General features: G+C 45.0%; 1 protein-coding gene across 17 annotated transcripts in view; it reads right to left on the bottom strand.

Moving 5' to 3' along the window:
• APBB2 (amyloid beta precursor protein binding family B member 2) overlaps positions 1-22,578 on the bottom strand; it is a 360,572-nt gene that overhangs the window by 57,488 nt on the left and 280,506 nt on the right. For all 17 annotated transcript variants that reach the window (XM_082390548.1, XM_082390549.1, XM_082390542.1 and 14 more), the window contains 2 exons: positions 11,028-11,174; positions 7,495-7,622 (listed from right to left, as the gene is read on the bottom strand). In XM_082390548.1, coding sequence (XP_082246674.1) covers positions 7,495-7,622; positions 11,028-11,174 — 275 coding nt within the window. The remainder of the gene's footprint in view (positions 1-7,494; positions 7,623-11,027; positions 11,175-22,578) is intronic.

The raw sequence follows: 22,578 nt of genomic DNA, 5'->3' as shown, positions 1-22,578 counted from the left end.
TGCTGCCTCCTTTAGTCAGTGCTAATTCCATCTAAGGGTCAAGTCGGGAGCGTGCAGGCAGGAGACAGGAACCACACCAGTTACCAGGACAGAAAGAAGATCATTTAAAGACCTGTAACTACAAAACTAAAAAGGGAATAGGAAGAAGTTATCATGGAGGCAGCAATTGCAAGAGGGGGCTGTGACCTGGAGGGTGGAGAGAACAAAGGGCAGAGGTTGGAATTATCAAAACCTGGAAGCTTGGAGAAGCCCCATGGTGCAAAACCTCTGACACCGAGGAGGTGGTGCCGCTGCTGGTGTCTCTAGACTTGAAGCAGGGTCGGGACTCAGACCTTTAAAGAGGGCACCCCAGCCAGTGGCACAGGTGGCTCTGAAGAAGGGGAATGATGAACGGTTCTGCATTTCTGTGGGTGCTGGGAAAAGTGCGTCAGAACTGACGCAGCGGGATGAAGAAGTTGTTCTAGGATGATGCTCAGACACAGGAAGCAAGTTCCTGCTTCCTCCAGCCTTGCAGCCCCCTCTAGTCAGAGTCTAACGAGCAGCAAACTGGAGAAGCAGAAACGTTTTTGCAGAGTCCCAGCTCCAGTCTCACAAAGCAAGCAGAGAAGGGTGGGTTTGGAGCTGAGGAACAGCAGCTTAATAACTGGCACAGGAAACAATAGGTCACAGGCTGGGAACACTGAGGTGATTCCTTTTCAGACTGTGTCACAGGCTAGTTGTTTCACCTCATCTTTTTTAATAGCAGTATTAACTTGGCAATTGTTGGCCCAGCTAGAGACTCCATTTCCCAGAATCCCTTGCAGCTGCATGTGGCCAAAGAGATATGAACAGAATGTGGGCATAATGTTACGTGTGCACGTTCCAGGTCCCCTTCAACTTACAGACAAGTCCCCTGGCTGGTCAGACTAGGAAGACACTGGAAGGATGGCAGAACAGGACTTGCCTTTTCCACAGACTTCCTACAAAAGCCACAATGACTGCCTCATTCTATTCTGAATGCATGTTACTGTAAATGCTCTTTCTGGAAAGAACTAGGCTATACTGGGTCCTCCACATTTGGGTCCCCTATTCTTTTTTTCCTTTCCTTTTAAAATTTTTTTTTAATAAATTTATTTTATTTTTATTTATTTTTGGCTGTGTTGGGTCTTCGTTGCTGCGCACAGGCTTTCTCTAGTTGTGGTGAGCAGGGGCTACTCTTCATTGCGGTGAGCGGGCTTCTCATTGCGGTGGCTTCTCTTGTTGCGGAGCACAAGCTCTAGGCACGCGGGCTTCAGTAGTTGTGGCATGAGGGCTCAGTAGTTGTGGTGCACGGGCTTAGTTGCTCTGCGGCACGTGGGATCTTCCCAGATCAGGGCTCGAACCCGTGTCGCCTGCATTGGCAGGTGGATTCTTAACCACTGTGCCACCAGGGAAGCCCATTTTTTCCTTTTTAAAACAACTCATTAAAGATGGAAAAACCATTTTCAGCTCGGGGCCATATTTTGTCAACCTCTGCTTTTAATTCACACCTGTGGTTTCATCTCCCCAAGGAAAGAGACCAGGCCTCGAGTGCAGAGTTCTCCGTCTCCCTGCTGACCCCAGGTTATTTGAGACCATCCATTATCTCTTGTCAGATTAACAGAGGAGCTCCTATTTGGACAGAGGAAAATTCCAGGAGTCTGTCTTTGCCCTGTCACAACTAGATGGGTCCCCTAAGGCAAATCATCCCCTTCTGTCCTCAGTTAATCTCTAAAATAAAGAGGCTGACCTAGTGGCAAGACGGAATAAAGACACAGACCTACTAGAGAATGGACTTGAGGATATGGGGAGGGGGTGGGGTGAGATGTGACAGGGTGAGAGAGTGTCATGGACATATATACACTACCAAATGTAAAATAGATAGCTAGTGGGAAGCAGCCGCATAGCACAGGGAGATCAGCTCGGTGCTTTGTGTCCACCTAGAGGGGTGGGATGGGGAGGGTGGGAGGGAGGGAGATGCAAGAGGGAAGAGAAATGGGAACATATTGTGTATGTATAACTGATTCACTTTGTTATAAAGCAGAAGCTAACACACCATTGTAAGGCTATTATACTTCAATAAAGATGTTTAAAAAAAAAAAAAAAAGAGGCTGAAAGACAGTGGTTACGAAACCACCTTTTACATCTGAAAGCCTACAAGTTACAGTTTTGCATATTCTGACTAACCTCAGTATTACAGCCAGGATGCCCATGCACCCCCCAACCCCAGCCCAAAATTCAGCAGTTTTTTCAAAAGAATCAACACAGAACAACACTGGCAGGAAAACAAAAGCATGAACTATGTGTGGCAGTAGACTTCTAAAGCAACTTAAAACCAGGGGCTTGGTGGATAAAACCAGTTGGGAATATCCCAAGAGAAGAGAAAACGAAAAAAATATTCAGTGCACTTGAGACTTACTATGTTATTTAGATAAAAATTCCTGAGATCTTAACCAGATAAAACAGTTAAGTCAAAGATAAACAATTCGGGGGCTTCCCTGGTGGCGCAGTGGTTGGGAATCTGCCTGCCAGTGCAGCGGACACGGGTTCGAGCCCTGGTCTGGGAAGATCCCACATGCCGCGGAGCGACTAGGCCCGTGAGCCACAACTACTGAGCCTGCGCGTGTAGAGCCTGTGCTCCACAACAGGAGAGGCCACGACAATGAGAAGCCCGCGCACCGCGATGAAGAGTGGCCCCCACTCGCCGCAACTAGAGAAAGCCTGCACACAGAAACGAGGACCCAACACAGCCATAAATAAATAAATAAATAAATAAATAAATAAATTTATAAACAATTGGAAATTTATGAATAATCTATCACACAGTAAGATTTTATTAAAAATTGTTCATCAAAAGCAGAAAAGAGACACATAAAACACCTTCTCAGAAGAGAAATTCTGCTATACAAACTATAAGCACAAACAGTATCACAGGGTCAACATTTAACCTGCATAAGAAAGTGCTTTTTAAAAAGCGCTCGTGCACAATGGCTGTGATGGCTGCTTTTAATTATAAAGGAATTTTACCTTCATTAGAGCAGGCCCAGTGGGGTCTCCACTTATAATGGTTATTTATTACAAGGAATTCCAATTTTTCCTAAAAACAAAAACAGCAATCTAGTGTTGCCACTAATTTAAATTAATGAGTTTACTGACCAGAGCAGCGTTTCCCAAAGTGTGTTCCATGAGACTGCATTTCCATGAAGAAAAGGGTTCCATTCCACATCAGGACAGGAGAACCTCCCAGAGGGTCCAAAGCAAAGGGGCCTGATGCACTTGGTTTAACCCACTTTCCCAACTGACCCTAGATCCCTTTTTTTTTCCTTTCAAGGGAAGTCTGTGAAGATTTGACCTGATTAGTGCTCCATGGTACACTGACCTGGGAAATCCCACTTATGGGGTCTGAAACCCTGGACTATACCATCCACCCACTTTCCTTTCTCATGGGAAACAGACAGGATTAGCAGATTCTATTGCCTATTGGCAACGTACAGAAGGATCTATGTGCCCCTTCCCTTACCTGTCACAAGAGGCAAGGAAAGTCCCAGTTTAAGGTCTCCTATGTTCAGAAGTTATGTCTGCTTGCTATTGATATCTCTTTAAAAGAATAAGGAGAGTGCTGCTTCCCAGGGCCGAACGAGTAAATAGAAGAGCTGTGGCCGCATTAGCACGGCCCCTGAAATTGTTGTGAAATCCCTCCCACCCCATCCTTGGAAGGGCAGCCTGCAGGTCCGTAGAGACAAGATGAGAGGTGGCACTGTGGTCACCTGCCCCAGTCACTGGGGGCAAAAATGCCAGTTCTACAACCCAGGGCCTCCTTCCCACAGGGGTGGAAGCAGAGCAGGTCAATCTGGGTGCTCCCTGGTGCTGCCTTTGATTGGAAATACAAGGCTCATGAAACCCCTTTCACCAGTCCCATCTCTGGGAGCCTTGACATTTATCTCACTGTGATCAAAAGGAACCCAAGTAGGAGGAGGGAGCCCTCCCTTTGCCTGGCAATAATGCACATGGGCTCCAAGAAATGCCATAATAAAGGCAGGCGTGACTCTCAAGAACACGACAAAAACTTCAGTCCAGTCCTGCAACCACCAGCACCCAACAGAGAACCAACGTCTGATGCAATGGCGACTTCTCAGCCATTCATAATAAGAGGCTTCTCCAAATCAACCTGAGGGATCGGTGGGGTGTGTCACAGCTGGATCACCCCCTCACCCAAAGTAAACTTACTCCCTAAGGAATTTCTTCAGAGCACATCAAATCCACTTGAAAGCCTTAAGAAAATGCTAAACCCAAAACAACTTTATAAATCCTGAAATTACATGGCTCAGTGAAGCACTCTGAATTTCAACAGACTGTGCCCTTCAAGCCTCTGGTATACATACTTTTCATATTCATTTTAACCACATCAAGAAATTCCCTAAGAGATTCCATTTTCTCGGCAAGGGAGGTTACAAAAGAGAATGTGAAATGGACTCATTTTCTCAAGCAAAATGAAACACTTTTATGTTTTATTCATGCAAAGTGTAAACTCCTTTCCTTTGCAGCATTACAAATTGAATTTGCTCTTGTAAATTGCTGTAAGGAAAAAAAAAAAAAAGGAATCAAGAGCAAAAGAAAGTATTAAAAAAAAAAAGCAGGAATACAAAGGCCTTCTTTTAGAGAATGAAAACTCAGGGGTCCAATGGGAGAAATACAACCTTTCACTGACAAACACACTTTTTTATTTACTGTTTCAAAAGCAATCTAGCTCAAGGGCCCCCAACCACTACATGAGCTTTTCTGAGGTCCTGACAGCTGATGCAGAACCCTCAGTCTATTTCTAAATTACACTTATCTGCTAACATTGAGCAAGAATAAGAAATGGTTTAAAAAACATGAGTAACTCAGCCCACATTTCAAAAACATAATCAAGGCAAGGTAACCTAATTTACACTGATATCACTGGGTAGCAAGGGGAGTGGTTCTTCCTGCTTTGTAGGACAACTGAACTCAGGGTCTAAAACAGCCTCTTGCCCTCTGTTATCAATGATATACTGTCCTCGAAACCTCCCTGAGGTCTGACCCCTCCCTCATCCTCCCTGTCTTTGAAAGGAAGCCATGTAATTAGCTGTCTCTGCTAGTGGATGTTGCTTTAACGAATCAAGAGCTAACATTCATTAAGCAATTTCCACATCCCCCATCAGTGGGCCAATTACTATACACACAGAGGCACATATATACACGTGCTTTGTGCTTCTTATTATCACCCTCATTTCACAGATGAGAGAAACTAAGCTCAGGGCTTGAATAATTTTGTCAACTGGAATTTGAATCATATTTTCTCCCTGAACAAAGAGCATTTGGCTTTACTTTAAAGAGTTGGGGTGAACTGAAAACCTCATCGATGAAATCCACTCACAAGCTAACCTTTAAAAAACACAACCCGGGCTTCCCTGGTGGTGCAGTGGTTGAGCGTCAGCTTGCCAATGCAGGGGACTCGGGTTCGAGCCCTGCTCTGGGAAGATCCCACATGCCGCGGAGCAACTGGGCCCGTGAGCCACAACTACTGAGCCTGCGCGTCTGGAGCCTGTGCTCCACAACAAGAGAGGCTGCGATAGTGAGAGGCCCGCGCACCGCGATGAAGAGTGGCCCCCGCTCTCCGCAACTGGAGAGAGCCCTCGCACAGAAACGAAGACCCAACACAACCAAAGATAAATAAATAAAAAATTAATTAAAAAAAACAAAACAAAAAAAAACCACAACCCCATCCAGTTGTACATGTATATAATGATCTTCACCTTGGCTCCTGTCTTAAAAACAAACTTGGAGGACAGGAAGTAGGGAAGGATCAAGTATCTGACACTCTTCCATTGAGGCTAAATGTTTTTAATGATGCATGAACATCGTCAGGTATTTTCCTCTGTAAAATTAATCAATTCATGCCAATGCATCAACTCCAGTGCTCCAGCTCTGCTAAGCAACTGAATGACAGGTGGGGATGCATAATCTATCTACTCATTTCCCCCCAAAGCACCTGGCCCAGCTGCCACCGTTCATCACTGTTACAAAAGCTCAAAGACACAACTGTGCTCCCACGAAGGTTTATCCAATCAGCTGTCAGAGGACATTGCAGCTCTCTCTTTTGCAGACCGTTTCTCACCTGTGATTCCAGCAGAAATTTTTGCTTGTTCTTTGATGAATGCTTAACCACTTTCCTTTCAGGCTTAGGACTTGGAACTGAATCAAAAAACTATCAAATCCACTACTGCCCATCTTTGGGAGACAAAGGATGGCGAAGCCAAGGCAGAGCCACCTAGAGGACCCCATGACCCAATAAACCAGGATGCCCCGGAATGGAGCCACCCCAGGGGAGCAGCCTCTCTGTCGTCTGGGATTTTCAGCAGCTTCTGCAATGCTCTTGCCCCTTTTCAACAGAGCAATAAATAATCATCCTATAGCTTGTCCCTAAATGCTAGGAGATCCTCGGGTATACCTCGAGATTTGACAAAGATTAATTTAATTCAAGAGTTAGATGCATTTCATGTAGCCCAATTACTTAATAAAGTATCAAAGTATGATGCCTGTGATTACTGTTACTTTATTAGTTAGAATATGTACTTGAAAATCAGAACTTCCTTGTTTCCAGTCACTCTGGAGAGCAAAAAATTCACAACACATCTATTAAGAAGTACTTGCTGGCAATGACAAATATTCAGTAGAATTTCAGAAATATACACATTGAGTGGAACTTTGGTATGACCAGACATTTCAAATGTTAAAAGAGTTCAGCCAACTTCAAACCCCAGAAGCTCCTTATCAGCATGAGTTAATGATCTAAAGCTTGCGATTTGGATAAACAACAAGGTCCTACTGTATAACACGGGGAACTATATTCAGTATCCTATGATAAACCATCATGGAAAAGAATATGTGTATCTATGCATAACTGAATCCCTGTACAGTTATACTGTACAGTGTGAATTTTGCTGTACAGCAGAAATTAACACAACATTATAAATCAACTATACATCAATAAAACAAATTTAAAAAAATAATAAAGCATGTGATTAAAGGCTGTACAACCTCTCCCTTCCAACAAGCTCTCTACAAAGAAAATACCAATAGCAGAGCATCTGAAATAGCTGAGACTCAACTTTAAAACAGACTGCAGAGAAGACAAAAAAAAAAAAAGGTGGGAGTTCAGAAAGCCTGGATGAGTAGGGAACTTAGATGAATGAGGATGAGTGGGGTGGGGGGGGAGAAATACATGGAATCAGAGGCAGGATCCAGAGTTGACAAAAGGTTTGAGGTACAGAAATAAGGAACAGAAGGAGCTTGGAGAGTTGACGAGGCAGGGATAGAGATGTGCTTTAAGTTTTTACACATTTCTATAGAGAGTCTACTGTCAAGTTTCATATTCAGCAACATGCAATAACAGTGAGGCCCCGCTTCAGGGTTAAGCTAAAACTGGGGCACCGGGTGAGGTGACAAAGGACAGCGCCGGCCCGGGGCACTCACCGGCCGTTGTCGCGGCCCACGCCCCACACGCGGATGCTGGCGATGGGCTGCGTGTGGAGCGCGCTGTGGTCCATGGGGTCCACCAGGCTCAGCGTGTCGTTCTCCAGGACCAGGTACATGTCCTTCCCCTGGGAGTCAACGAGAAGACAGGTTACCTTCCTCGCAAAACCACACGTCCTCGGGATGTCTGTGGCTACCTGGGGGTGTCGGTTCAACAATCAAAAATTCACCCCTGGGCTTCCCTGGTGGCGCAGTGGTTGAGAGTCTGCCTGCCAGTGCAGGGGACACGGGTTTGAGCCCTGGTCTGGGAGGATCCCACATGCCGCGGAGCAACTAGGCCCGTGAGCCACAACTACTGAGCCTGCGCGTCTGGAGCCTGTGCTCCGCAACAAGAGAGGCCGCGATAGTGAGAGGCCCGCGCACCGTGATGAAGAGTGGCCCCCGCTTGCCACAACTGGAGAAAGCCCTCGCACAGAAACGAAGACCCAACACAGCCAAAAAATAAATTAATTAATTAATAAAAAATTAAAAAAAAAATTCACCCCTGTAATTTGTTCTCCTAAGAGAGAAACATCCCCTCCTGATTAAAATATTCGTAAATCTTTCATCTTCCCCTCACATGCCCAATTTCTCTCTCCTTCTCCAAATCCTCTGACATGGGTCCCTAGCCTGCTTTCTAGCTGGCTCTCATTTTTAATTATTTACACTTTGAATCTTTACTCTAAGAAAAAAGGCTAATGGCGGGTTCCCTGGAGAATCTGGTCTCTTACTAACTCCAAGGCTGTCATCCTCTCATAACCCCTCTGTCCCCATTCCTTCCCCTCTGGCCAGACCCTACCAGGCATCCCCTTGACGCCCTTCCCAGGTCCACAACGATGTCTGTCTCTTCTCAACTTTTACACCACTTCTTATCTGTGTGAGCTGGCTGGTAAATAGCAGGCACAGCTTTGTGACACTTCTCGGTGCTACAATAGCTAACGCTGAAGTGACTTTATCACATCTCAGATATTATGCCACAGGCTTCAGGTTCCCTGGCTCATGAGTGCTCTAACTTGCCTCAGAGCTTGGTTTTATTATCTGTGATTAGCGGATGGGAAAACTGAGGCTCATAGGTTAAGTAAACTGCTCACGGTCTAACACGGAAGCCACGAGGCCTTTAGCTGCGCATGTGCTGTTGTGATACCAACACGGGGGAGGCTGAGGTTTCTTGCATCATGCTTCAGGTTTTCAGGTTTTGGTCTCCTGTCTCCCCACATCTTGGCTCTTTGAGGGTAGGAATGCTAGGCCATTCAACTTCACTCCCCTTGCAAAACCTCAGGCATAATTTTAAGAAATTATTAAACTGTCCACTGAAGGTCACGGGCAGCCCAGATGCTGTGGCGTGGACGCTAGGGAGGTCTAGCAAGGCAGCACAGTGAGGCTTCCTGGCAGATCTTCAAATCCAAAGCAGGACAGATGCTCCTTGGTCTGGTTTTTGAGAACGATATTTCAGGTCCCCATCAAAGGTTCTCAGAGTGAACACAGGCTCTGCTGCCGAGGTGGCAGACATGGGTGTTTCAGTGCCTCTGCTAGTCAATGTCTAAGCCAAGCGTCTACAGATGAGATCCAGGATGAGCTGAAATCATCCCCCCACCCCGCACTGAACTGGGTGGTGCATTTCTTTTGGGTTGATTCAGCTTAGAAACCACAACTGGTCCACACAAAGGCCATCTTCGTCAATTACCTCTGTCGACAGTCATCGTATTACTGTACAGAAGCAGTGACAGCTGCCAGCTGGTCATCTGAAGTGAGAATGGTTGGCTGAGTGTGGACTATCCCTGAATGAAAATGCATCGTGGCTTCTGTTGAGTTCATCAGGCACACTCGTGTCTTCCCGTATGTGCCCTTTCCCTTTTCTCATGAACACTCAGCAACTCCTGGTTGACCACTGTAAAGTCTTGCTAATTGCTTTTTGTAACCCAAATGACCAATGCTTATGCAGGTGTCATCTAAAGATGGGACACTCATCTGAAAGTCATGACTTTATTTTCAGTCAGCCGTTCAACAAACCTTTAAGGAGTTGTGCTGTGTGTGGTGAGGCATGGCAAAAAGTCACAGCTCATAACCCTAAACACTGAGCTGTACTTTATATACTATGAACTAGAAACACTGCTTGAAGAATTTATCATTTCAGAAGAAGAGGAAAGAACTGAGAAAAATAGGAATGACCTAGCAGGGGCCAACTAGGTGGGAAGGCATAGCAGATTTTCAGGCATTGTTGGCCCATCCAAAGCTTTCTTTCCTGCTGGGATCGTGCCAATTGGAGATTCCTTTAGAATCTTACTTAGCTCTTCTAAATACCTGGTGGTATTCATTAGTCTCTCACACAGCAGTATAGATTACGCCAGCCGTCCTTCTAAATCCTAGCTGAGATCTATGCCTTTGGTAGAACAGCATTTTGAATGAAGGAGAGAGAAGACAGATGGATAACTTGGTGGGAGAAATAGGCCTGGGTATTGGAAAGGTAACGCAGTGAAAGGATAATAGAGGCAAATACCAAAAAAGTGTCCTTTTCTTGGCAGGAGAAAATTCTTCCTCCTCTCCCCCCATGCCTGGCATCTAAAAGTCTGGTTGGCGATGCAGCTCAGCCCCATTCTAAAGCAGACGGACTCTACCATGCGGAGCCCTGGGAACCTACCTCCTGCTGTGACAGTGCTGCTAGGACAAAAGGTGACAGGGGCTCCTAACAGCCCAATCAAAAAGCAAACTTTCGCTGCCAATGCTCTTAAGTGGGGACTGATCAAGTAGAGTGGATTCACGCAGACCACTATCTCGTGATGCTCCTCATGTGCTTGTTGTACAGGTCTCAGAGCTTGGGAGGAATATGGCTTTTTCAATTTCACGTGATTTTTATACAAATTTGGTATTTTTACTCATTACTTTCCTTTCTGAAATGATCTCAACTAACATTTCAAACTGGAATTGCATTGTTCTTCAGAGTAAGAAAGAATACACAGGCATCAATTCCAAAACTCATGTACGAGGTGGATTTTCAGATCGCAAATAAAGAAGACTATATTATAAAAGGATGACGTGTCAACTTTTAGAGAAGGGGCAACAACAGTTTTGGGTGTATATGTGGGGGTCGCGTTCCCCTTTGAGAATGTACTTTGAGAGAGGTATGGGTCTTCTTCCCAGAAAACTGCTCTTGTAGACTGGCACATCCAACTATGCATGGAGGTTAGGGGGTTTCTGGGCCCTTAAGTCCATCCATGGATCCTTGGGGACTCAGGATACCAAAGTAGATCCTGTCATTTAGACACCAAGAAATGCCCTCTCCCAGGGCCCCAGTCCTCAACGGGCTCTGGCAGGGCTAATAGGTAAATCACAGGTGCATCATGTCTACACCAGCTGCCTTCACGGGAAAGTGCCCCCGATAAATACCTTCATCAGCCCTCAGTACCAAATCTCTCGGCTCTCAGAGCTCTGGGGTTTCGTGAGGAGCAGTGGAATGCAAGCAAATCTGCCATTAATTATTTTCACCTGTTACTTACCTCTCCCCAGATGCCGACTGTATCACGGATGTCATTTTTGCAGTAAGAAAGCTGCCTGATGCAGTTGTTGACGGCAACACTACTCTTGCCAGGGGCGAGGTCCTCCTCCGCCATTTCCACCCATCCCAGAGAGCGCACAGCAAAACACTAGGAGGAAAGTCAGAGGACGGGAGATTACTCACTGGCCACAGGTCAACGTATCTTAAAATCCTCTACAAGGTGTACTCAATGTGTCTTTAATTACTACAAAATGTTCAATCATCTAATTTAGCAACGAATCCTAGATTGTTGGAAAATTAAATTGTGGCTGTTTTTTGCTATTAAAAAAATGTAGTAGGACTTCCCTGGTGGTGCAGCGGTTAAGAATCCACCTGCCAATGCAGGGGACACGGGTTCGAGCCCTGGTCCGGGAAGATCCCACACGCTGTGGAGCAACTAAGCCCGTGTGCCACAACTACTGAAGCCCGTGCACCTAGAGCCCGTGCTCCGCAACAAGAGAAGCCACCGCAATGAGAAGCCTGTGCACCGCAACGAAGAGTAGCCCCTGCTCGCCGCAACTAGAGAAAGCCTGTGCACAGCAACAAAGACCCGATGCAGCCAAAAATAAATAAATAAATTAATTTAATTTAAAAAAAATGTAGTAATAACTATCTTCTTGCCTAACTTTCTGTGTGTGTGTGTGTGTGTGTGTGTGCGCTTGTGAGTGTGTGTGTTCAGGGTTTTTTTTCTTAGAACAGCTTACTAGAAGTAGAATTATAGGGCTAATGGGTATAACATTTCTAAGCACCTTTATCTAGTATAAGGCAGGTTTTTGTTTTGTTTTGTTTTGTTTTTAGAGTAAGAAATGTAACCCCTGTGAAATTTGTTACTTGTTAAGCACCTGGGAGAAAGAATTAGCTACATGTTTGTCACTTGTTTCTAATAACAATGAGGCAAAATGTATTCTCTAATAACCAGAAATGAAAAAAAAAGAGGAGGAGGGAAAATGTGCTTTCATGATAATAGGTCTCAGCGTTTGTTACTAGCACCAAATCCTGAAAGCCTGCAGAATGGACAGGCTTGTGAGATAACTTAGAGCACAAATTCCATTTATTCTTTTATCATTTAGAGATATTTGATTTGAGATCACACTCCTTGTCTTCCTTTTAAAAGTTCAGGTATTCAATTTTAAGAAATACAGAAAGTATCTTATCCATATTGTAACAAGCAAAAAATCCAAAAATTTATAAAGAAAGAAGTTCCTGGGACATATGAGGGCGATCTGGCTAGAGCATCTGCCTAGCTGTTAATCACCAGGTTTACCAGGTGGCTGGAACTGCGGTTTCTCACTGTGACCTGTGACCCGGGTCTCCTCCTGAGCTGCACATCAATTGAAGGGACCACCTTTGAAGGACAGGAGGGCAGATAAGGTGCCACACTTCTGTGGAGCCAACAGGATGTTTCTCAAAGAGTGTCTTCTGAAGTTCCCCAAAGTGAACTTCATAATAAAATGAAGAAATGCAGCAAACCGTCCCAAAGTGACCACATTCACTCTAGTTCAACCGTCTGTTTCAGACCCCACACCCAGACTTGGTGCCTCCTTCCTGAATCGCTAATCACACTTTCTCAGGGGAAAAAAAAAACACGAAAAGACCAAAGACAACCCAGTTACGCTAACAGAAGGTGGATCCTCACGTCCTAAAGGGGAAGGACTGAGGTACCTGGGCCACCAGCTGGAGCGGAACAGCTCCTGCTCACTGACAGTGCACAGGATGCCTTCTACAAATACACCAAAAAGAGAAGGTCATCCCTACAACAACGGCAAAAGCTACTCAGGACCCAGTGTCCTGGGGAAAGGTTCTGGGAGATGTCCTCACATTTCATGTGCTCATGTGTTTCTGCTGGAGAGAAACTGCCCAAGGGGAAGAGGATGCCACAGGTGCAAGGGCAGCCCCTTACCCAGAACTTCATGGGGCTATGCCCAGGAACTACCCTCCCTTGTTGGTTCCCAACATAGTCCCTCGTGAGTAAACTCACAATGCCACAACCCAGCCCTCCCCCGCCATTTTCATCTTGTTACGTACCACCTTGTAATGGAAAAACTGAGCTTTTCCACCTTTACCAAATGTGTGGAGGTTTTCCTCCACACCAACAAGCGATTCTCAGACACCAGTAGGGTGTCTGAGAATTCTACTCAATTCTGACACCATCTACCTGGATAGAGCGTCAGATCCTGCAGGTTAAGGGCTCAGTTCTACAAGACTGTCCCCCCAACAACTGCCCGCCCCACCTCCTGCCTCCGCCAACTTCAGATGCCAATCCCAAGTCCAGGGTGTCACCGGTACTTCTGGCCGACCAGCTATAGATCGAGGTTTGGACGACCCCCTTCTTGAGTTCAGTTAATTTGCTAGAGTGGCTCACAGAACTCAGAGAAACATTTTGTATACTAGATCACTAGTTTATTATAAAAGAATATAACTCAGGAACAGCCAGAGGAAAGAGATGCACAGGGCAAGGCATGGGGGAGGGGCCCGGAGCTCCCATGCCCTCCCCAGGTGCCACTCTCCCCAAGTTCCACGTGCTCACTGGCCTGGAAACTCTCTGAACCCTGCCCTCTGGGTTTTGTGAAGGCTTCATTATATACATGCGACTGATAAGTCACTGGCCACTGGTGGCTGAACTCAATCTCCAGGCCCTCTCCCTTCCCTGGAGGTGGGCATGGAACTGGAAGTTCCAACCCTCTAATAAAATGGTGGGCTCCACTGGCAACTAGCCCCCATCCTTAGGTGAGTTCTAGAAGTCACCTCATAGGTATTTATTCATTTAATCCTCTCCTCAACCCTGTGAAGTCAATACTAAGTTACTGTACCCATTTTATAGAAAGGTAAGTGAGTGAAGCACAAGGCTGATAAGTGGTGGACCCAGGATTCAAGTTAGGCAGCGTGACTTCTAGGCCCTCACTCTTAACCACTCTGCCATATGCCTGAGAGCTTGTTGGAGGGACAGTATCCGATGGGGCTGGGTCCACAAAGAGGCACAAGAACACAGTCAGTGATGTCAATACCGTTTGAGTGTACCTGGCCCAAGAGCAGGGACAGCCTAAATTACAATCTTAGCTCTGACTTACAGGTACTGTGATCTTGGCCATGTAACTTACAAAGTCCCAATTCTTTTCTTATTTGCAAAAATGGGAATAACAATGATAGTTAACTCAGAGGGTTCTCACAAAGAGAAAACAACATAATGCAGGCAGAAAACCTAGCACATAGAAAACACTCCATGAGCATTGCTGAGTGAAAGAGCAAATGAATATAGTGTCACATACATCTTAAAAGGAGTCATCAAAGGGGGAAAATGAAAGGAGATGTGTAATTAGCGTGACCCTATGCTCCAACTGTCCGCAGGATGGTTCTGATTTATGTTTGTTTTTCTGGAAAAATTCTTAAGAGCAGCTCCTTTTACTCTTAAACGTGTCCTAATTTGCATAATAAATTATTATAATTACTCTAGTCAAAATTCCAGTGATGAATTTGGTAAAGTTGCAGGATACAAAATTAATGCACAAAAATCTCTTGCGTTCCTATATGCTAATGATGAAAAATCTGAAAGAGAAATTAAGGAAACACTCCCATTTACCACTGCAACAAAAAGAATAAAATACCTAGGAATAAACCTACCTAAGGAGGTAAAAGACCTGTATGCAGAAAACTGTAAGATACTGATGAAAGAAATTAAAGATGATACAAACAGATGGAGAGATAAACCATGTTCTTGGATTGGAAGAATCAATATTGTGAAAATGACTATACTACCCAAAGCAATCTACAGATTCAATGCAATCCCTATTAAATTACCAATGGCGGGGATTCCCTGGTGGTGCAGTGGTTGAGAATCTGCCTGCCAATGCAGGGGACACGGGTTCGAGCCCTGGTCTGGGAAGATCCCACATGCCGCGGAGCAACTAGGCCCGTGAGCCACAACTACTGAGCCTGCACGTCTGGAGCTTGTTCTCCGCAAAAAGAGAGGCCATGATAGTGAGAGGCCCGCGCACTGTGATGAAGAGTGGCCCCCGCTTGCCGCAACTAGAGAAAGCCCTCGCACAGAAACGAAGACCCAACACAGCCAAAAATAAATACATAAATAAATAAAAAATAAAAATAAAGGAATTCCTTAAAAAAAAATTACCAATGGCATTTTTTACAGAACTAGAACAAAAAATCTTAAAATTTGTACAGAGACACAAAAGACCCCAAATAGCCAAAGCAGTCTTGAGGGAAAAAAACGGAGCTGGAGGATTCAGGCTCCCTGACTTCAGACTCTACTACAAAGCTACAGTAATCAAGACTATGGTACTGGCACAAAAACAGAAATATAGATCAATGGAACAGGATAGAAAGCCCAAAGATAAACCCACGCACCTATGGTCAACTAATCTATGACAAAGGAGGCAAGGATATACAATGGAGAAAAGACAGTCTCTTCAATAAGTGGTGCTGGGAAAACTGGACAGCTACATGTAAAAGAGTGAAACTAGAACACTCCCTAACACCATACACAAAAATAAACTCAAAATGGACTCGAGACCTAAATGTAAGACCGGACACTATAAAACTCTTAGAGGAAAACATAGGAAGAACACTCTTTGATATAAATCGCAGCAAGATCTTTTTTGATCCTCCTCCTAGAGTAATGGAAATAAAAACAAAAACAAATGGAACCTAAAGAAACTTAAAAACTTTTGCAAAGCAAAGGAAACTACAAACAAGACGAAAAGACAACCCTTAGAATGGGAGAAAAAATTTGCAAATGAATCAACAGACAAAGGATTAACCTCCATAATATATAAACAGCTCAAGCAGCTCAATATCAAAAAAACAAACAACCCAATCCAAAAATGGACAGAAGACCTAAATAGACATTCCTCCAAAGAAGACGTACAGATGGCCAAGAAGCAAATTAAAAGCTGCTCAACATCACCAATTATTAGAGAAATGCAAATCAAAACTACAATGAGGTAGCACCTCACACTGGTTAGAATGGGCATCATCAGAAAATCTACAAACAACAAATGCTAGAGAGGGTGTGGAGAAAAGGGAACCCTCTTGCACTGTTGGTGGGAATGTAAACTGATACAGCCACTATGGAGAACAGTATGGAGGTTCCTTAAAAAACTAAAAATAGAATTACCATATGACCCAGCAATCCCACTACTGGGCATATATCCAGAGAAAACCATAATTCAAAAAGACACATGCACCCCAATGTTCATTGCAGCACTATTTACAATAGCCAGGTCATGGAAGCAACCTAAATGCCCATCGACAGACGAATGGATAAAGAAGATGTGGTACATATATACAATGGAATATTACTCAGCCATAAAAAGGAATGAAATTGGGTCATTTGTAGAGACGTGGATGGATCTAGAGACTGTATATCGTATATAACGCATATATGTGGAACCTAGAAAAATGGTACAGATGAACCGGTCTGCAGGACAGAAATTGAGACACAGATGTAGAGAACAAACATATGGACACCCAGTGGGGAAAGCGGTGTGTGTGTGTGTGTGTGTGTGTGTGTGTGTGATGAATTGGGAGATTGGGATTGACATATATACACTGATGTGTATAATAAAATGGATAACTAATAAGAACCTGATCTATAAAAAAAAATAAATAAAATAAAATTAAAAAAAAAAATTCCAGTGAATTCAGCCTCTGGCATAGAAACCGAGGCTTGGATGGGATACTGAGATATGCCCAGGTGGAAATGGGGTTCAAGATCAACAGCAGCTGCTGTCAGTACAGCATCCTGGTGACCCTGGTGGGGGTGAACCCTAATACACCAGCATTACTGTGGGATGGTCCTATGCCCTAAAACTAGAAGCCAGGAGCACATTTCCCCACTTTCTCTAATAGCCTACTCGAGAGTCCTACAGCCTGTGAAGGCTCAAAGAATTTATTAACAATAAGGAAGGTGAAAAAGAATACCAGCTGCATAAAAAGAAACAAAACTGAGTTATTTGTAGTGAGGTGGATGGACCTAGAGACTGTCATACAGAGTGAAGTAAGTCAGAAAGAGAAAAAGAAATACCGTATGCTAACACATATATATGGAATCTAAAAAAAAAAAAAAAAAAGATTATGAAGAACCTAGGGGCAGGACAGGAATAAAGACGCAGACGTAGAGAACGGACTTGAGGACACAGGGAGGGGGAAGGGGAAGCTGGGACGAAGTGAGAGAGTGGCATGGACATATTACACTACCAAATGTAAAATAGATAGCTAGTGGGAAGCAGCCGCATAGCACAGGGAGATCAGCTCGGTGCTTTGTGACCACCTAGAGGGGTGGGAGAGGGAGGGTGGGAGGGAGACGCTAGAGGGAGGGGTTATGGGGATATATGTATATGTGTAGCTGATTCACTTTTTTATACAGCAGAAACTAACACACCATTGTAAAGCAATTATACTCCAATAAAAATGTTTTTAAAAAATTAGAAAATAAAAAATAGAATGTGAAAAAAAAAAGAATAATGGCTGCTTTTTTGTCCTTGAGTCCAAGAATACATGGATTTCAAAAAACAAGAGCCCTCACAATATGATTAATTTTCCGTATGTAATTTAGTATCTGATCTGAGAAGCTTCACCACTGGTCCCTACGGACAAAGGAAGGGGAAACGGGTTTATGGAGGGGAAACTCCACTAAGCAACGAGCTCCGTTTCCTTTCAAAGAACCAAGCGGCAAAGAGCAACCTGAGCTATTTGGTGCTGCCCTCGTGTGGCTAGGAAGGTTTATAACCACCACCTCTTTTCCTTAAACTCGGGAAATTAGAATCAGCTCTGTGAATAAACACTCATTTCAGAGAACAGGAGGAGCTCAAAATATTCAATCAAAATATGTAATCAAATGTTTAATCAATCTGACTTTTCAAATACTTTTTTCTTTTTTTTTTTAAGTTACCTGTTGGTCATTTTATTTATTTTTTTAACATCTTTATTGGAGTATAATTGCTTTACAATGTTGTGTTAGTTTCTGCTGTATAACAAAGTGAATCAGCTATATGTATACATATATCCCCATATCTCCTCCCTCTTGCATCTCCCTCCCATCCTCCCTATCCCACTTTTTCCAAATTTTGCAAAAAATATCAACATTTGTACTTATATTGATGCTCATTCTTCAATAGCTCTTTACCAAAAGGGCAAAAATGAGTAATGGATGGTTCAGGGTATGGACTGTGTCATCAGATGGATCTAGATTCAAGTCATGACTTTGCTACCTACCAGCTGGTGACTTTGGGGAAGTCACTTAGGTCTCTAAGGCTTCGTTTTTTCATCTGTAAAATGGGAATAATAATAGTACCTATACTTTATAGTATTGTTGTTGGACTAAGTGAGATAATGCAGGTAAAATATTCAGCATAGTGCCTGGCATATAATAAGAACTCAACAAACATTTATTATGCGATTGATAAATTTTAACTTTTTCTCTATGTGTGGATTTTAAAGATTCCTCTAGTTTAACAGATCTCAGCCAAAGCTAAAACACCCAGAGGGCTTTGTTAAAACACAGAAAACTGGACACCATCCCCATCGTTTCTGATTCAGCGGTCCCCAAACCTGCATTTCTAACAGCCTCCCAGGTGACACTGAAGTTGCAGGTCTGAGGACCACACTTTGAGAACCACTGCCGTCCACAGACGGCCCCTTCCTTACTCAAAGTCATGCTGTTCCTACGACTGGTCCTGAAAGGCGAATCTGGCAAGTTAGTTAACCTCTCTGTGCCTCAGTTTCCTCGTCTGTAAAACGTGGATACTAAAAATCCCTGTCTCACAACAACCTATCTATGCTGTGAGGATGAACAGGGCAGAGTTTGCCGCTGTGCCTGTGGCTGCTGTTAGTTTTTACGAGCATTTAGGGAACCAGGGTCATGGCTGAACTGGGAGGGACCCAGCTCTTGGCTTGGGGCTTCCTTCTCTCCCACCAGTTTTCTCTCCCCCACACTGGAACCAACTGTCATATCCTGGTTGGAAACACACATCCTGTTTCAACTTCTGTTTCTTTGAGTCCTCTATTAATAGAGACTGATGCCTGGGGAGAACCTCTTCCTAAGACATGCGTCGAGGGGTAGAACTCAGTGCCAAGCCTTGGTTTCCAGGGCCAGACGGTCCCGGGTCCGCATTCCTCTATTCCCATCAGTGGGCGCTCAGCCTCCACGAACCTAAGTTTACTCAGTTGCAAAATGACAATGACCGTAAGCTCAGAGCACTTCCGGGAGAGCCAAAAAGCAAACGAGGAAGGTCAGGGCTGGGGCACTGCAGGCCCTCAGCGAATGTTCCCTCTCTTCTCTCTCTGGCTGCAGGAGACCCTCTCATGGCCGCCTGTGTTCTCCCACAGGCCTTCCACTTCTCCTTGTCCGAGCTTCAACGAGGACAAGCAAGATGAGAGCCTGCTGGCAGAAAACTGGGGGCCTCGTTCCTGGACCACGAGGTGGGGCAGGGGATGGAGGAGGGGAGAGACGAGGGAACTGGAGCTACTGGAGCTACAGTCGGACACAAACCTTGCCTCCTCCCAGGCGAGCCGGCCTCTGTGCACGGCACCAAAGGAGATGCTGCTCAATGAGCGTAGTCTGTGAAGCAGCGCATTTGAAGCCCAGAACACCGTCAGCGCTCTACATAACTACGGGGGGATGATGACGAAAAATAAACGATACCAGAATTGACAGCGACACTAAATTATGGGTATGGAAAAACTAAGAAAATTTAAGAGAAAAGCTACAATTTGGTCTAGCACTACAAATGTAATCCTGAAGAACACTCATTTATAGGAACTGCTTACCATTTAAGCCTAATTACCCTGCAGCACAATAACAACTGTGCCTTCAAGTCAACAAACGTTTATTGAGTGCCTATTAGCTCCTGGAGACATAGATTAATGAGCGCGACGTGGAGTAGACACAGAACGGGAATCCACGACACGGCAACGAGAAGTAAGGGGATGCAGAGGCCCACATGTGCGTTGGTTGCTCATGGAGGGAGGAGTCTTTTAACTCACAGAGAGGGAGTTATGGACAGCTTCTGGAAGGAGGTGGTATTGAGCTGAGCCTTGTAGGATGGATGGGTTCATTCGTTTCACAGCGATTTACTGACACCTGCCATATGCCAGGTACTGGAGGCACATCCATGAACCAAAGAGGCCACTCTGCTCTGAGCAGTGCTGCAGAAAACTGGAAGGGCGTATTTGTTTGGCTGTGACACCAGAGGTCACACAGCTCTGTGGACATGAACCACGAAGAGTAAGGTGCAGTGGTGTGGGGGGAGGGGCTGTGAGCGCCGTGGTTTAGGGCCCAGGTTTCAGGTCACTGACTTGGGATCCAATCCCAGGCTGGCCACTATTAGTTAGCAGTGAGATCTGAGCCAAGTTACTTAATCTCGGTGAGCCTCAGTTTCCTCACCTGTTGCAGTGAGGACAGTGGTATGGACCTCCTGGGGGTACTGGCATGATTAACAGGAAGGCTTATGCTAAGAACAGGGCCTGGCCCATAGGGAATGCTCAAGGAAAGGTGACTACTGCTTTCCCAAGGTCTCTGATCCCCGTCAAAAGTGTCAGGATTGAGGAACACCACCAACAGTCAGCCAGTCAATCCTGTTTCGTTTTTCCAAGTAATGATCCAACCTCACTACGGCTATACCTTGGGTGCCTGGGGGTGGGGAGAGGCCCGGGGCCTGGGGAGGAGCAGGGGGTGGAACCCTCAGGCCCACCTAAGAGTCCTCGGACCTCGGAGAGCCACGGATGGGGCTTCAGCAAGTTCTAAACCTCCTGCAAATATATCCAAAAGTATGTGTGTGTTTGCATATTGTGGAAAGAGGGTCCAAAGCTTTCCAAAGGCTCTGGGAATATAAAATACTTCAAAAGAATCCCAAGGAGTTTGGATACCAGAGTACTCACTTATCAAGACATGAATTAAGGTAACGTGTATTGAGGGTAGAAAAAAGCTGACTAGCTGGCATCAGAGTTCTTTTTTGAGAAGTGGATGGGGAAAATGGTTAAATGGCTCTACATAAGAGAGGATCAGGAATTTAGGGGAGACAGATTAAATGAAAGGGAAAAGGGGGGTAGGGGGGACGAGAAAGGGCTGCACAGCCTCTGGGGAAGCACAGCCTCGTAAATGGCAGGCACTGCCATTAAAGAGAAAGATGAGGGAAGTCCAACAGCCAGTTTTGAAAACCAGTGACTGTTTTTGATGCAATGTAAGCCCCCTGGATATTACCCTTGATGCTCCAGCAAAAGTCTGCTACAGAGATGGCTGACGTCAGGAATTAAGAGAAGGGTGTACTCCTCCCCTGGGGAGATGCTTGGCAGAGGAAAATTAGTGGCGGAGGCCTCAGAGTGGAGAACAGGGAGTCAACACAAGAGAAATATAAGCCCAAGGAACGGGCAGAACTGTGCGCAGGAACCCATGGACTTCGCAGGACACGAGACTGGGATTCAAGCCCATTTCACCTGGATTCTAAGAGCATATCGATCCTGCTGCTGCCTGAGCTACGCAGAGCTGCTCTGCGGAGACTCTTTACATCTGTGCTCTTGGGGTCAGGTGGAAAAAAAACATATTCTCACTGTATGTGACTATGAGGAAGGATCCTTTGAATAATCATACAGCCCACATAGAAACTGTGAGAGAATCCTTTTTTATTTCATACTGGTGGCCACAACAACATACCCATTTAGGGTACATTCATCATATTTGATAGCCTACGTCCTGGGATGCCTCCCTAAGAATTCAGAATAGCCCTCTGCCCTTTTCCTTCCCAGTTACTGCATCAGAGACAGCACGAACCTGACTTCTGCCCACCGGCCGATCGCTGGACCGTCCAGATTTTGCCAAGAAATAAGGCAGCCAGAAAACAAAGGGCTGTGACCTCAAATGACTTTTAGAGTCTGTTCTAAAAATGCATAGGCTTTTCAAGGTTCAAAATATCTTCCCTGGACATGGCTTCCGTAACAGGGAGGTCTTTAGCAAATCAGAGTTTGTGGTCATGATACATAGGAATGTAGACCATTGTCATTACGGACACAGTTTGAAATAAAATTAGGCTTCATCTGCTACTGCTTTTCTTTGAAACACAGAAATGCTTTCTAAATCCAGCATCTCAATGGGCTCGGCCAGAGAGGTGCCTGGGGACTCTGGAGTGGAGCATGACCCAGTTCTCCATCTGGCTGAAGCAAAGAATCAGCCTGATTAATTATTCAGCACGGCAATGACCTCGGCAGCCAGGGAGGACCCAGAGAGCATTTCTACACTGATCCCAATGAGTACTTCAGCTGTTCCTTCTGTTTCTCCCCAGACTGTCTGCAACATGGTGAGCATTCGGGCAGAAAACAAGACACCCGGCCCTTTGGGGCACTGGGCCCGCAAGTGCCATTTACTTAACTCTCCCTCTTTCCTATTTTTCAAAATAAGATCACCTACTGGAAAAATACATCCTATGCGAACATTCTATGCTGACAGCTTCTGCTACAAAGAGGACAGTCATCGTAATAACTAACATGCATGTGGTACTTACAGCGTG

The sequence above is a fragment of the Balaenoptera borealis genome (genome assembly GCF_965194805.1).
Source record: "Balaenoptera borealis genome assembly, chromosome: 4".
Lineage (NCBI taxonomy): Eukaryota > Metazoa > Chordata > Mammalia > Artiodactyla > Balaenopteridae > Balaenoptera > Balaenoptera borealis.
Note: the sequence above shows the minus strand (reverse complement) of the source record. Positions and strands in the feature narration are given on the sequence as shown.